We start from the raw sequence: 14,389 nt of genomic DNA, 5'->3' as shown, positions 1-14,389 counted from the left end.
CTACTGTTTTTTAGAGCCAGTGTGGATCTGTTGTGTTAAATTGAGGCATGTTTACGATGGATACCCACCATCAAGTGACTTAAGATTCGTTTGTACAGTTTAAATAAAGATCCTTTGAAAACCTTTGAAATTTCAACCTGTATTATAATCTGGGTTGATCTGGACATTACACACTGAAGTACACAGTGCTTATATGAAAGTCCAGTAAGCGCTACTTTTAGGCTATGAAGTGTTTGTGATACTATGTAGACATTATAATGGCAAATGATCCAGTGTTTTCATTTAAGCTCAAGCTTATTTTTGCATCAAGTTATGTTAAACTCCAGAGCCATTAAAGGAGCATCTTGTTGGGGCCATACTGTGGATGCTGACCTGTGAGCGAGATCAAGTACCACTTCACTTCAGAATCTTGTTTCTTTCCTCCATATTTAAAAGGGATAGGCAGAAAGTAACCTTCCCTGACACATTTTCACTTGTATGCAGCATTTGATTTGATTGTCAAGATGTCATTTTAAAGTTATCTTAATAAAATAAGTTTCAAATATTCTGCATTTACCTGGTTTGTGTAGTGTGTAGTTTCTACTAGTCTGCTTTAAGCTCTGGGTGGACTATGCTACCAGCTACCATCCTAGTTCCCTTGGATCTGTAGATAGAAGACACACACACAGACACACACACACTAGCTTATTTTTTGTTTTGTTTTGTTTTTTCGAGACAGGGTTTCTCTATATAGCCCTGGCTGTCCTGGAACTCACTTTGTAGACCGGGCTGGCCTCGAACTCAGAAATCCACCTGCCTCTGCCTACCGAGTGCTAGAATTAAAGGCATGCGCCACCATGTCTGGCCTAGCTTATTTTTAATATGCATTTTAGCTCGATGGTCGGGTACTTCATTACCAGCTCAATACTTCTAAATCTTCACTCAACTTGGTTGCCCAGTCACCTTCTCCTTGCTCAGCACCCTAAATCTGCCCTCAGCTTAGTTGCATTTCTAATCTCTTGCCTCCAACCCCAGGCCAAGTCAGGGAAGTGGCCAATGGCCACTCCACTGGAGAGCCCACATGACTGGTGGCTCTTTCTCCCTCTGAACCACAGCAAATCTTTTTTTCCTCCTCCTGTGTCTCTTAGCTTACCTGCAGGAACCTGGAAGTCTCTTCTGCCCAGCCATTGGCCACTGGCATCTTTATTTATCAATCAAGAACCAATTGGGGAACAGCACCTTCAGTGTTCACAGGCAGATTCCTGGTCCAACCATCAGAACCACCCAGTTCATCTCACCTTTTCTGTCCAAATTTAAAAAATACCAAGCATAACAATCATGTAAATTACACAGTATGCTATACAACTATTTGTCAGTTAGATAAAGTACTCCTAACTTAAATATTTATAATTCTATTCCTGAATCATGTTTAGGATTTAGCCTCTAATATCATCTGAAAACCATGCCTTCCCCTTTATAACCTCTCTCAATGCTAAACAACTCAAGTTTGGTTATGAGATCATAACTAGTCTTAACCCCATCAGAAATCCGAGAAGGAATTAAACATTGCCTGAGCAAATAGAAAGCACCGAGCATAGCTTCCAAAACATAAACAATTATAGAGACAGCTGGCTACCTGGACAGCCCCTAATTTCTTATAATATTGGACAGATCTTTTGTGAAGCCAGAATATGAAGGACTAGCTTGGCAGAGCTTAGTAATTGACTATCCTACCTCTGTGTATCCTTTTTGGACAGTATATTGTCTGCAGATGATATAAGCGATTTCTGTCTAGTGGCTGCCTTGTCACATAAGCAACCTCAGCTGGAGGTAAAGAAGGTTTGTTTGTTTTTTCCCCTCCAAATTTTATTATCACCCCCCCCCCCACTCATATCACAATTTATATGCCAGGTATCTTTTTCTTAAATAGCACTGCTTTTTTTTTTTTTTTTTTTTTTTTTTTTTTTTTACTTTTTATGAATACCTTTATCTAATTGTTTCAAAAATACCTGCTTTCCTGTTCGTTTTTTAGTCTTGGATAAAAGATTTTCCCTAGTTCTGCCCTGATGTACATGTCTAAGTATACCCTTGGATGTGATTGTGTAACAGGCTCTGCAAAGGTCTTTCTTTGAGTCTGTCAGTTAGCAACTGGGTCAGTCATGCCTTCTGTCCAGTGCTAGAGCCTGGGGACAGAAAGGCATTGCAATTATTTTGAACTGGAGTTCTCTTTGTTTTGGTTTGAGCATAGCTCAGGAAGGTGATGGTGGTGACTATGAGAAAATAATATGTCTTAGTGGTGCCAGGAGCCATCTCATTCTGAACTTCTTACATATTTCCTTCATGCCATCAAGAGAGAGTGGCTCTTCTCTATGTCATATGCTGGGACCAGTGTTGGTTGATCTATGTGTCTATTCCCTGGTATGTGTGTCTGTGTGTGTCTGTGTGTGTGTGTGTCCTCCTTATGGAAGAAGACAACAGAAGCAATTAGAAGACAACTTGAAGTTCAGTGTACCTACCTATCTGACTCTGTGCCTACACATTTTTTCTCCTGCGGGAGGGCGACCTGCCTGGTCCCTTAGTGAAGTATACTCATGTCTTGGTTCTCACATATATCATTCTGTAATCCTCTCTGATCATTCCTACCTCATTAATGGCTACAAAACACAGTCTGGACTTCATCTTCGTCTCATTTGTGCCTTCTGTCTGTCTTAGTGATCTTATCTAGTCTAGAATATAAAATATTACCTGTGAGATATAGCCCCCTTCTTCTGTAAGCACCGAGTTTAGTTGCTTATCTACTTCTATGTTTGACTGTCTCATAGCACCGTACATTCACCATGTGTGAGATTGAGCTCCACCTGGCTTGCCTCCCGGTCTACCCTGTTCCAGGTAATTGCAGCTCTGTCTTACTTGCTTAGTCCTAACTATGAGGCCATATCTGCTTCTTCCTTACTCATACATCACCATCTGTCAGCTGATTGCTTAGTCCCTCCTTCAGAATCTTTCCAGAGTCTGAGTATTCCTCGACACTTCACTGCGAGTACCCAGTCTTGTTTTCTCCCCATTTTACTTGAACTCCCCACAGTCTCCTTTTAAGCAAGAGCATACATTCATTTCACTTGAAAAAGGTATTGGAAGATAGCAAAGAAAAAAGTATGAGAGTGACATCCATAGAACTCACTGTACAAAAATGCTCAGCAAGTCCTAAAACAACGCAGCTGTGTGCTGGGTACCATCATAGGGATGTATCTCCATCTTTCATCTTTCATCATGCCTCACATGGGATCAAAGTAGAGTATCCTGAGACCCCAGGGGAGAGAGTGGCTATGGATTTAGACCAATTTATATTTGTGAGCATTCCATTTCTTATCTTAGTTTGTATTTCAGTTGTGGTAACTATGTGCCCATAGTTCTGGAGTTGAGGAAGCCTTATGCATATGATGCTGCCATCTGTGGAGTGTCTGATGAGAGCCTTCCTCTGGTTCATGGCATAGTAGTATCACACTGCCCCTTGCTAGCTAGTGTCTTTTCTCTTACATAGTCTGTTATAGAAAATATTTGATCTCAATCCAGGGCTTTAACCCCACCCTTGATCATTCAGTTCCCAGATAAAGACAGACAACCTTTATATCTACAATAAGCCTTAATCAGCACTGGAGCTATGCAGATGTCCATCCTCTGTGCTATTAGAATCTATTTCCCATCAGTAACCCCATTTTATAACTTGCCATGTTCCATCTGGGCAGCTCTTAACTCCAATTGGCCAGCCCTCATGGCTCTGTGTTCATGAATCACTTACCCTATGATGGCTTCCTCCTCTCTCAACCTTCTTCACCTCTTAGTGCTCCTCTTCAAACCCCAAATCCCACTTAAGTCTCTTCTGCCTAGCTATAGGCTGTAGGAGTCTTTACTTAGCCAATGTTTTTTAATTAAGGAGCAAGGTCACATTGTACTTGTGGATTCTTTCCTTCCTGTGAGCAAGAGAGACTCCCAGGGTGCCAGTTGGGGGTGGGAGGTGGGGGGCCCAGTATTTAGCATTACAATATATGGCAAAAGACCAAACCTGAACAGTAGTCACTAATGCTATGAAGCCCCTCCACCCTGAAAAGATCTCATTTCATTCTAATCATGTCTTAAAGGCTCCACTTTCATATTTTATTGACCTATGGCTTTGAGGATTACATTTCTAGTGCAGGAGGTGGGGAGGCCTTCCAACCCTGCAGTCCTACTTCACCCAGACAGTGATGTCAGACATGTAGGTGGGAGGTCTCACATCAACTGTGAGTGACTGCCTTGTCTCTTAGCAGCCACCTCTATGGAATAGTAGCAGGGAGTAGCCTAAATCTCATATGCTCAAAAACTTTGAATGTTGTTGGCCCTCTAACCACAGCAGTGCTTCAGAATAGCTTCTTCATAAAGTGTTTCAGTTGCTTCTACATGCTTTGTTAGTGTAGCTATATGTGCAGTAACTGTGAAGAGCCCAGAGTGTGATGGAATATCCCATCTTATAATCAGGTCGATGTACCTGATGTTCTGTGAATACTAGTCAGCAGTCTCCAATTATTAGATGTCTTTGTCAAATGATTTATTGTGTCTGCCCCTCTTAACCCCGTGGAACACAGGTAAATAGCAGGGTGCTTTCTAGAAAGAAAGAAAGAAAGAAAGAAAGAAAGAAAGAAAGAAAGAAAGAAAGAAAGAAAAAAAAAAGTAGATAAAATGTATGTAAACCGGCTAGCAGGTGCTGTTTTTCCAACTGACTTGCCTTGCTGGCATTTGTTCACATGGGAGACATTTCCTGAGGAGTTTACCTTCTCGCAGGCAATGGATAAAGTGGAAGTGGTTTGAGGAGATGGACTCTTGAGAAAGTTTGAAATTGTGTTGTTCAGTCAGAATGGCTAAGATCAAAAATTCAGGTGACAGCAGATGCTGGTGAGGATGTGGAGAAAGAGGAACACTCCTCCATTGTTGGTGGGAATGCAAGCTTGTACAAATCACTCTGGAAGTCAGTGTGGAGGTTCCTCAGAAAATTGAACATAATACTACAGGAAGATCCAGCAATACCTCTCCTGGGCATATACCCAAAAGATGCTCCAACTTGTAATAAGGACACATGCTCCACTAAGTTCATAGTAGCCTTATTTATAATAGCCAAAAGCTGGAAAGAACCCTGATGTCCCTCAACAGAGGAATGGATACAGAAAATGTGGTACATTTACACAATGGAGTACTTCTCAGCTATTAAAAACAATGGATTTATGAAATTCTTGGACAAATGAATGTATCTGGAGGATATCATCCTTAGTGAAGTAACCCAATCACAAAAGAAGTCATTAGATATGCACTCACTGATAAGTGGATATTAACCCAGAAACATAGAACACCTAAGATACAATTTGCAAAACACAAAAAAATCAAGAAGAGGGAAGACCAATAGGTGGATACTTCATTCCTCCTTAGAATAGGGAACAAAACACCCATGAAAGGAGTTACAGAGACAAAGTTTGGAGCTAAGACGAAAGGATGGACTATCCAGAGACTACCCCACCCGGGGAGCCATCCCATAATCAGCCACCAAACCCAGACACTATTGCATCTGCCAGCAAGATTTTGCTGAAGGGACCCTGTTATAGCTGTCTTGTATGAGGCTATGCCAGTGCCTGGCAAATACAGAAGTGGATGCTCACAGTCATCTATTGGATGGAACACAGGGCCCCCAATGGAGGAGCTAGAGAAAGCACCCAAGGAGCTGAAGGGGTCTGCAACCCTATACATGGAACAACAATATGAACTAACCAGTATCCCCGGAGCTCGTATCTCTAGCTGCATATGTAGCAGAAGATGGCCTAGTCTGCCATCACTGGGAAGAGAGGCCCCTTGTATTGCAAACTTTATATGCCCCAGTACAGGGGAATGCCAGGGCCAAGAAGTGGGAGTTGGTGGGTAGTGGGGCAGGGCGGGGGGTGGGGGGGTGGGTATAGGGAACTTTCAGGATAGCATTTGAAATGTATATAAAGAAAATATCTAATAAAAAAATCAATCAATAAAAAAGAAATTGTGCTTTTCTTCAAGGGACTATAGACAGAGAAGTGCACATGTTTTTTGTTAGGTAGATAGCAGTACTGTTCTGCTTTCTAATAACTTTAATTTGTGTGTTCATTTGACATGTTGATTTTTGTTCACAAATCATAATCTAAAGTTTTCTAATTTAATTTGAAACATATGTTGGGGTCCATTAGTTCTGTGAAGAAAAGTCTGGTTCCTTTAATAATAATAGGATAGTTACAATAGCTTGAATGTTTAGAAGGTGGAGTTATATGAAGGTGCTATTTCTGTTACAGCATGGAGTTTTAGCCAGCAAATAAAAATTCAGCAAGATAGTTTAGAAGATGACTCTCCACCATCTCCACATTGTCAGTTTTACACTGAGCTTTCAGGGCTGGGCTCCTTCTAGGTGACTTGGAACTGCTGGGATTATAGGGGCCTGGAGGCTCTCTGCCCCACTGAGCAGTATTACTTTAGCCATTTAGCCTACGTGAGCTTCCTTACAGGGAGAAAGCTTCCTGGTGCAGTTCCTGCTCTTGCAGCTTCATGATCGTGCACATCCCTTACTGAAGGGCAGAGCATCGTTTTGCAGTTTTGTGGTAAGGCTTGTTCAGTGAGGGAAACTTCTAAAAGCACTTTCAGGTCAACTGTAAGTTTAACAGGTTCCTACACAGGAGGGAAGCACTTTTCCCACCACAGCTTCCCACCCCATTCACTCTTTACAAACAGTGAGGTCAGATGTAGCTGTGGCTGACAGGGAGTGATGCGTAGTTTAGGTGAATAAAGGCTCATTTGTGGTTTGAACAAGATTTTCTAGAGAGGACTGGGTGTTTGAGGGCGTTGATCAGTTTTGCCACTTGGCCGAATCTACATAAATTCAGCATTCAAATGAAAGTATTTGTTAAACAGAAGGAGTTATTCTTCTGTTATTACATTTAAAGATACATAGCATTCTCTTCTTTGGAGAAATTATTTTGATTATGAGAATATCCTAATCATAATATAAACATAACAAGAAGTGATTTTGAGTTTTGTGTGTTGTTGCTGTTTAGGATTACTTATATATATTGCTATTTTATTTCATTATCACACATCTAATAATTATAATCTCATTGCTCTAATGATAAACATTCAAGTCCCTGAGGACTGGAGCTATTCCCAAGATGATAAAGATTTAACCCTGTTTGTCTGGAGAAGTGACCTTGAAGCCAAACTGTATTGAGTTGCTCTCATAATTCTTACTAGAGCTCATGTCCATAAGGACCTCAGGGCACAAAGGGCCCCAGAGTCAGACAGGGAGAGACCTCCTCCTCCTCCAGGGCTTAGAGAGGAGAAATGCCAGGAAGCGGTGGGGTTAGGATGAGGTGAGGAATGGAAGCATGGAGTATTGTGCAAGAGTCCCCAGCGCTCAGATCTAGACATCTGAGCTTTGACCTTCGAGAACTTGGAGGCAGCTGCCTAATCAATGTCTTTTACACTGATGGTGTAGCTCCTGGGTTTGGGCCGACCTCTGCAGTCAGCTTCAAGGCAGGAAAAAGTGAAAGCAGACTGTGTTGAGATGCAGCACTAAGCAACAGGATTCTGCTCTCTGAAACACCAATTTTTATAGTTTTATAGAATCTAGACTCCCTCCAAATTCTCTCTTCTTGTGCCCATTCTCCCAATCCTGGGATTGCAGGCATGCACCACCACAACTAGCTTTAAAACGAGCTAAAATTGCATCTGACAAATAGATTCCGTTATTAAATTGAAAATACACGTTTAAAGGCCATTGTGCTGAATACTGCTTAGCTTATAATGGAAGCCCACAAGAGGTGGAAACTAGTGAAGGCATGTCTGAGGACACTTGGTAGCCTCTCTGACTCCCAAGTGAGTTACTGAGTCAGCGGTGATTCTGAAGTTCTTGATGCAGAATTAGATAAAACTTAGGACCAAACTTAGTGCATCCTGTCTTGTGAGGTTTAGAGGGCTTCATTGCTGTGTAGGATTATACACTCTTGAATTATATGCAGAGGACAGTCTATTTCAAAGGCCAAAAGGTCTGACCAGGCTCTAAGGTTTACACACACACACACACACACACGTATTATGATTAGTGTTGAGGGAGAAATATCTTTTAATGTAATTTCCAAATTGATTAATGCCTTTTTCTTTTACTGGGATCCTCATAATTTGAGCTGAATTTGTTTGGTAGTTAGCAATCTATTTTCATTAGCTAAGCTGTGTGAGAAAAGGTCCTTTGGGAAGAACAAAATTAGCTTAGTAATTGTGCTCATTCATCTGTGCGTGTGTGTAACTCAGCTGCTTTCATTTCTGATGTTGCAGTGGAATTAGATCAAAAGCAAGTAATTTTCACACCTTGAGAAAGGCTGTATTTCCTGCCACTCTGAACTCTTGTATATCTGTATTCTTCTAGGTGAGGAATTTTAAATTGGAACAGGAGCAAGAAAAAAACAAAATTTTGTCAGAAGCACTGGAGACTTTAGCCACTGAGCATCATGAACTAGAACGATCCCTGGTTGAAGGATCCCCGCCTGTCAGCATCCTTAGTGAGGAGGAGTTCTATGATGCACTGTCAGGTAACTCCAGAGCCATTTCATCTGTGTTGTTAGAAGTGGATAGGCCTTGTAGGAGTGGCTGACACGGTAATTTCCCCAGAATAAACACGAAGAGGTTATCAGTGCAGCTCCCCAACTACTGTGCAGCATGTGCATCTGTGTGATGTGTGCATCTGTATGATGTGTGCATCTGTGTGATGTGTGCATCTGGGTGTATGTGTGCACCTGGGTGTATGTGCACATCTGTGTGTGTGTGAGTGCATGTGTGTCATCAAAAGACAGCCTTGGGAATTAGTTCTTGTCCCCCATCTTGCTGAGACAGGCTTTTTGTTGTTGTGCACTGCTGCACCTGCCCTCCAGCTTCCGGGGACTCTCCTATCTTTGCTTCCCATCCGGCCACTGGAGCACTAGGATTGTAGGATATACTACTGCTTCTGGCTTTCCTTGGGTTCTGGGGATTCAAACTCACATCTTTATGGAAAGTTATCTGCCCTGCCCAGCTGGAGGCTGTGTGCGTGTGTGTGTGTGTGTGTGTGTCTTAAGACAAGAATCTGAAGTTTGGTGACAAGCTCAGCACTGAGCAGTACGATGGCTCTCACTGGTGAAGGCATTCGCTGCCAAGCAAGAACCAGCTCTCACCAGTTGTCCCCTGCTCATGCAACATGCTATGACATGTGTGTGCCCCAGCAAATAAATAAATACATTTTTAACCCAAAGAGAGTTGTTACTTCAAGTAAATCACAGTGGTCTCTGCCTATTCTGAAAGAATAAGATATGCTAGAATTTGAATACTGTCAAACTGTGCACGTTGCCTTTGCTCCTTTTCTGTGACTGTCGACCCGGTGCTGCCAGCTCTTGGTACATGCTCTAAGGAGACAGAAAAAGACCGGGTTCTGTCTTGAAAAAGGCCTTTAGAGTTCAGTGTGCTAGAGGCAAAGTAGATAGGGGGCCAGAGTACAGTTGGAGCAGAGGAAAGGAAGCTCTTAACTTTGCCTCAGAAACTATGCACAAGGACAGCACAGTGAACCTCCGGGGAGCATAGACGCCAATGCCTCCAGCCCCGAGAATGATACCGAGCATTACTTAGCATGGACAAATGGGAGACGAGGTAGGGAGAGTTGTGGACAGGGTGCAGAAAGTGGGGCTGCAAAACAGTTTGGATTTTGTGTGTATGTGGGGTGTTATCTGACTTTGAGGGCCAGGGTGTACTTGAACTCATGATCCTGCCTTAATCTTCAAGGTGCTGGAATTATAGGCATGCACCACCATACTTACTGAGTTTAGAAATTAACATTAGAGATTTAAAGATACATGTGAATGCGGAAGGGGAAAGTTCCAGAGAGCAAGGTAACTGAGATCAGCAAGGTTGCAACAGTATTCTATGGAAGGACATGAAAGAGAGCAAGCAGGGTGAGAGACGGCAGAAATGAGAACAAGAGGCTAAGCCAAGAAAGCTGAGGCAGTGGGTGACTGATCACTCGGGGCAGGAAGGGGATATTGGAAGGGTAGAGACTCGGGGGATTCAGGATCAGACCGTTGCTAGTAGAAGTAGGAGAATTAATCAGGGGAACATAACACTGTAATAGCCAGATTTGGAGATAATCAGGACTATGGTGACGGTGGCAGTGTCAGTTAGCTGATGTGATGCATGCTGGGAAGAGAGAAGAGAGAAGATGTAGGAATTGAGAACAGAATGAACAACAAGGGTGAAGGCGTTTACTGTGGTGGGAGGGAGGAAGGCAATGTAAGAACATTTAAGATGGCTGGCATGTACTGTACTCAACTCTGTCCTCTGCCCGTTGATGTTAATTTATGTATTCTGTGGGTGACTTCCTAAAAGAAAATCAGTAGAAATGGTGGCAGTGGTACACGCCTTTAGTCCCAGTACTTGGGAGATAGAGGGAGGTGGATCTACAGAGCAAGTTCCAGGACAGCAAAGGCTACACCAAGAAACTGTCTCAAAAAACCCAAAGAGAAATAGAAAGTGGAAAAGGAAAAAGAAAGTGAGTTAGATGGGTCATAATCTGGTGGCCTAAATGAGAAGTGTCCCCATAGGCTCCCACTTTCACAGTTCCCTGGTGCTGGTCCTGTTCTAGGATATTGTGGAATCTTTAGGTGTGTGGTCTAGGGGAGGAAGATGCCAGTGGGGTGGGCTTGGAGAACTCACAGCCTTCCCTCACCTCTGCTTCACTCCTCTGCTTCATGGTTGATGATGGAAGTGTAATATCCCAGCTTCTGGTTCTGGCTGCCGACTGCCATGCGCCCACCATTATAAACCCGAATGAAGTCTTTCTTCCTTAAGTCACATTTGGTCATGGTATTTTATCATAGCAACAGAAAATACACACACACACACACACACACACACATACTGCAATTCTCACAGGCTCCTCAGAGGCTAGCTAGTTTTTAAAGATTTGTCATCAGTTTAAATTATATGTAGGCACATATGACTATGTGGGTATGTTCCTGTGTGTAAAGAACACAGATATTAGAGTCCCTGAACTGGGAGTCAAGCGTGAGTCCTCTGAAAGAGCAGTATATGTGTCCTTGACCGATGAGCCCTCTCTCTAGTCTCTTCTTCAAGAGGATATTAACAACTTGATACCCCCCTCTTGCAGGCCTTCTTTTAACGATCCCAGGTCCATAAACTCATTCATTCATATATATATATATATATATATATATAATGCATACCTATGAGTTTTAGTTAGGTTTTTCTTGCTGTGAAGAGACACTGTAACTACAGTAACTCTTACAAAGGAAAACATTTAATTGGGGTTGTCTTGCAGTTCAGAGATTCCGTCCTGTAGCGTCATGGCAGGAAGCATGGTGGCATGTAGTAGGCAGCAGGAAAGGTTACCATACTGGGCATGTCTTGAGCATCTGTGACCTCAAAGCCTACCCCCAGTGACTAATTTTTCCAACAAGGCTACTCTTCCTAGTCATGCCATACCCTATGGTCCTATGAGGCCGTTTTCATTCAAGCCACCAAAGCAGGTATACATTGGGACTTGAGGAAAAGCCGTCAACATAGCTAGTCCACTTTATCGTTGGACTTTATCAGCATTGTGGCTCCAGTTCAATCTTTATGTGCACGTAGAACAATTTCTTGAACCATTCTCTTTTTGAGAGACATTTAGCAGCTTCTCCCATCTCTCTGCTTCTGGGTGTGTCGCAGCAGTATCTCTGGGAGGAGGAGGTAAAAATAGCTGCCGCCCCTCCATCCACATTCCCAAATGTGCCTCTTGCTCAGGTGAACTGCTGTGCTGAATCCTAGTATCTCAGAGCACATTCTCTGCTGGCCGTAGCAAATGAAGACAGGTTACACAAACCTTGGTACAGTTGTTTAAACACAGTAGTTCATCTGTGGCTTCTGCACTATTTCTTACTACAAAGTTAGGGAATCCCGGAACAATGTGAAAGATGCATTGAGATGAGGAATCTGATAGTCTCTGTCCAAGCCCTGAGCTGCTGCTGACCTGGCCGCATAGTTCATGGAGATCATAGCAACTCTTTTATATATTTAAAATCTATTTTAATTTTATTTTATTTGTATAACTTCTTGTTATTTTTCTCCCTCACATTTACAAAAATAGTCGATAACATGTATTATATATATTTATGGAGAAATCAGCAAACTCTAAACATGGGCATTTGGGAAGAAGTTACTGGAGAAACTTTATGTATATCACTATTTTCTTTTTCTAAGAATTATCAAATCTCAGCATTTTATAATTCTTTTTAAAATTTTTTTATTATATTTTCTTCATTACATTGTATCCCCTTTCCTGGTTTCCCCTCTGAAAACCCCCTATACCCCCCCCCCCCTGCTCACCAACCACTGACCAAGGGCCTCTCCTCCCAAGACCATCCTGTGCTACATATGCAGCTAGAGACATGAATCTCGCCATATATTTTCTTTGATTGGTGGTTTAGTCCCAGGGAGCTCTGAGGGGTACTGGTTATTTCATATTGTTGTTTCTCCTATGGGGCTGCAAACCCCTACAGCTCCTTGGGTCCTTTCTCTAGAGCTTTCATTGGAGACACTGTCCTCTGTCCAATGGGTAGCTGTGAGCATCCACTTCTGTTTTTGTCAGGCACTGGCAGAGTCTCTCAGGCGACAGTTATATCAGGCTCTTGTCAGCAAGCTCCTGTTGCCATCCACAATAGTGTCTGGGTTTGGTGGTTGAGATCATAACAACTCTTGCTGAGAAATGACTTCATTTTCACACTGTAGTGTCTACTCAGCGGCCTTTCTTCACACTTCCTCCTTCACCTCTGCTATGAGAGAAGAAATCGTACTCTTAAATAAGCCTAACCCTTGTCTGTCCCGCTACCCTGTGCCTTCCCAAGGAGACTTGGTTATTATTTTATTCACTTTTGTTTAAATGCCATGTAACTTAAAACACTAACTTGAAATTAGACTGAAAGAGTAGAGTTTGATTCTCTCACAGTTCCAGCACGCAGAAGTCCTAACGTCAGAGAACATCTGGGCTCTAGGATAGAACCTGGTTCCTTGCTCCAATGACCCACCTGGGTTCCTTGGATCCAGGCCTATCCTCCATCTTCAGAGCCTGAGTAGATCATCTGCGTCTCTGATTCTGGCCATCCCTCCTTCCTGCTGAAGGAACCCTGTGATTACATTGGGCTCACCCAAAGAATCTAGGGCATTCTCCCCATCCCTGGGGAGAATTTTAATTTTAATTTAATTTTAGCTTAAATCTGCAGAATTTTGTTTACTAGGCAAGTAGCATAATTATGGATTCACTCCCTGCTTTCCTTCAGATTCATTGTCTGTCTGTCTGTCTGTCTGTCTGTCTGTCTGTCTCTCTCTCTCTCTCTCTCCCTTAAAAAACTGGGAGAGGTTTTAAATCAGATTTAGAACTCTCAGCTCCTTCTCCAGCACCATGTCTACCTGCATGTGGCCACACTTTCTGCCATTACAATAATGAACTAAACCTCTGAAAATGTAAGAGGTCCCAATTAAATGTTTGTCTTTATAAGAGTTGCCATGCCATGGTCATGGTGTCTCTTCACAGCAATAGAAACCCTAACTTAGACAGGGTACAATGACAGAGCATAGATTGTTGTTAGGGAATGCGCTGGTTTAGTAAATTAGTGGCTTCCCTTTAATTGTGACTGCCTGAGCCCTGAGCAGTTAGCTAGGGTTCCAGTACAAGGCCTGTCTGCCTTTTGTTGAATGGGTCTTATCCAATTAAAGAAGTAATAAAGTATATATATATATATATATATATATATATATATATATATATATATAGAGAGAGAGAGAGAGAGAGAGAGAGTAGTGTTTCTCTTTCTTTTGTTCTTTATTTAACGAACAGTTAATAGCGTGATTCCTGTGTCTTTTCCAGGTATCCTTGTTATTTTAACCAGCCACCTCCTTCCTCTGTATTTACTTCCCTCCCCCTTCCCTACACCCTAGCAGATCATGTCATTCCCGATAGCCCTCTTATCCTTATACTTTTTCTCAGTTTGCCTCCCTCCTCCTCTCTGCAGTCTCACCTTCCCATTTCCCTGATCAGATCGCTTCTACCCTATTCTTCCCTCTCTATTGATACCAACACCCCATCATGGCAGTGGTCCCGGTTTACTTACCTGGTTTCTGTAGTTACTACAGGTTGTGTATTTATTGAAGATCTGGAGCCAGGAACCTCCAGTAAAAGGGAACCCAGAGCATTTGTCTTTTGGGGTCTGGGTTCCCTCACTCATGACCTCTCCTAGTTCTCTCTGTTTACCTGAAGAGGTCATAATCTCGTTTTCTTTGCACCTGAGTAGGGTTCCACAGT

The 14,389-nt window shown here is 42.5% G+C and overlaps 1 protein-coding gene across 24 annotated transcripts in view; it reads left to right on the top strand.

Moving 5' to 3' along the window:
• Positions 1–14,389, top strand: part of Osbpl1a (oxysterol binding protein-like 1A) — a 187,974-nt gene that overhangs the window by 92,088 nt on the left and 81,497 nt on the right. For 15 of the 24 annotated variants that reach the window (XM_006526144.4, XM_006526143.4, XM_006526141.4 and 12 more), the window contains one exon: positions 8,438–8,600. The exons of the other annotated variants lie outside the window; for them this stretch is intronic. In XM_006526144.4, coding sequence (XP_006526207.1) covers positions 8,438–8,600 — 163 coding nt within the window. The remainder of the gene's footprint in view (positions 1–8,437; positions 8,601–14,389) is intronic. 24 annotated transcript variants of the gene reach the window in all.

This window comes from Mus musculus, chromosome 18, assembly GCF_000001635.26.
Source record: "Mus musculus strain C57BL/6J chromosome 18, GRCm38.p6 C57BL/6J".
Taxonomy (NCBI): domain Eukaryota; kingdom Metazoa; phylum Chordata; class Mammalia; order Rodentia; family Muridae; genus Mus; species Mus musculus.
This window is presented reverse-complemented; position numbering and strand designations above follow the sequence as displayed.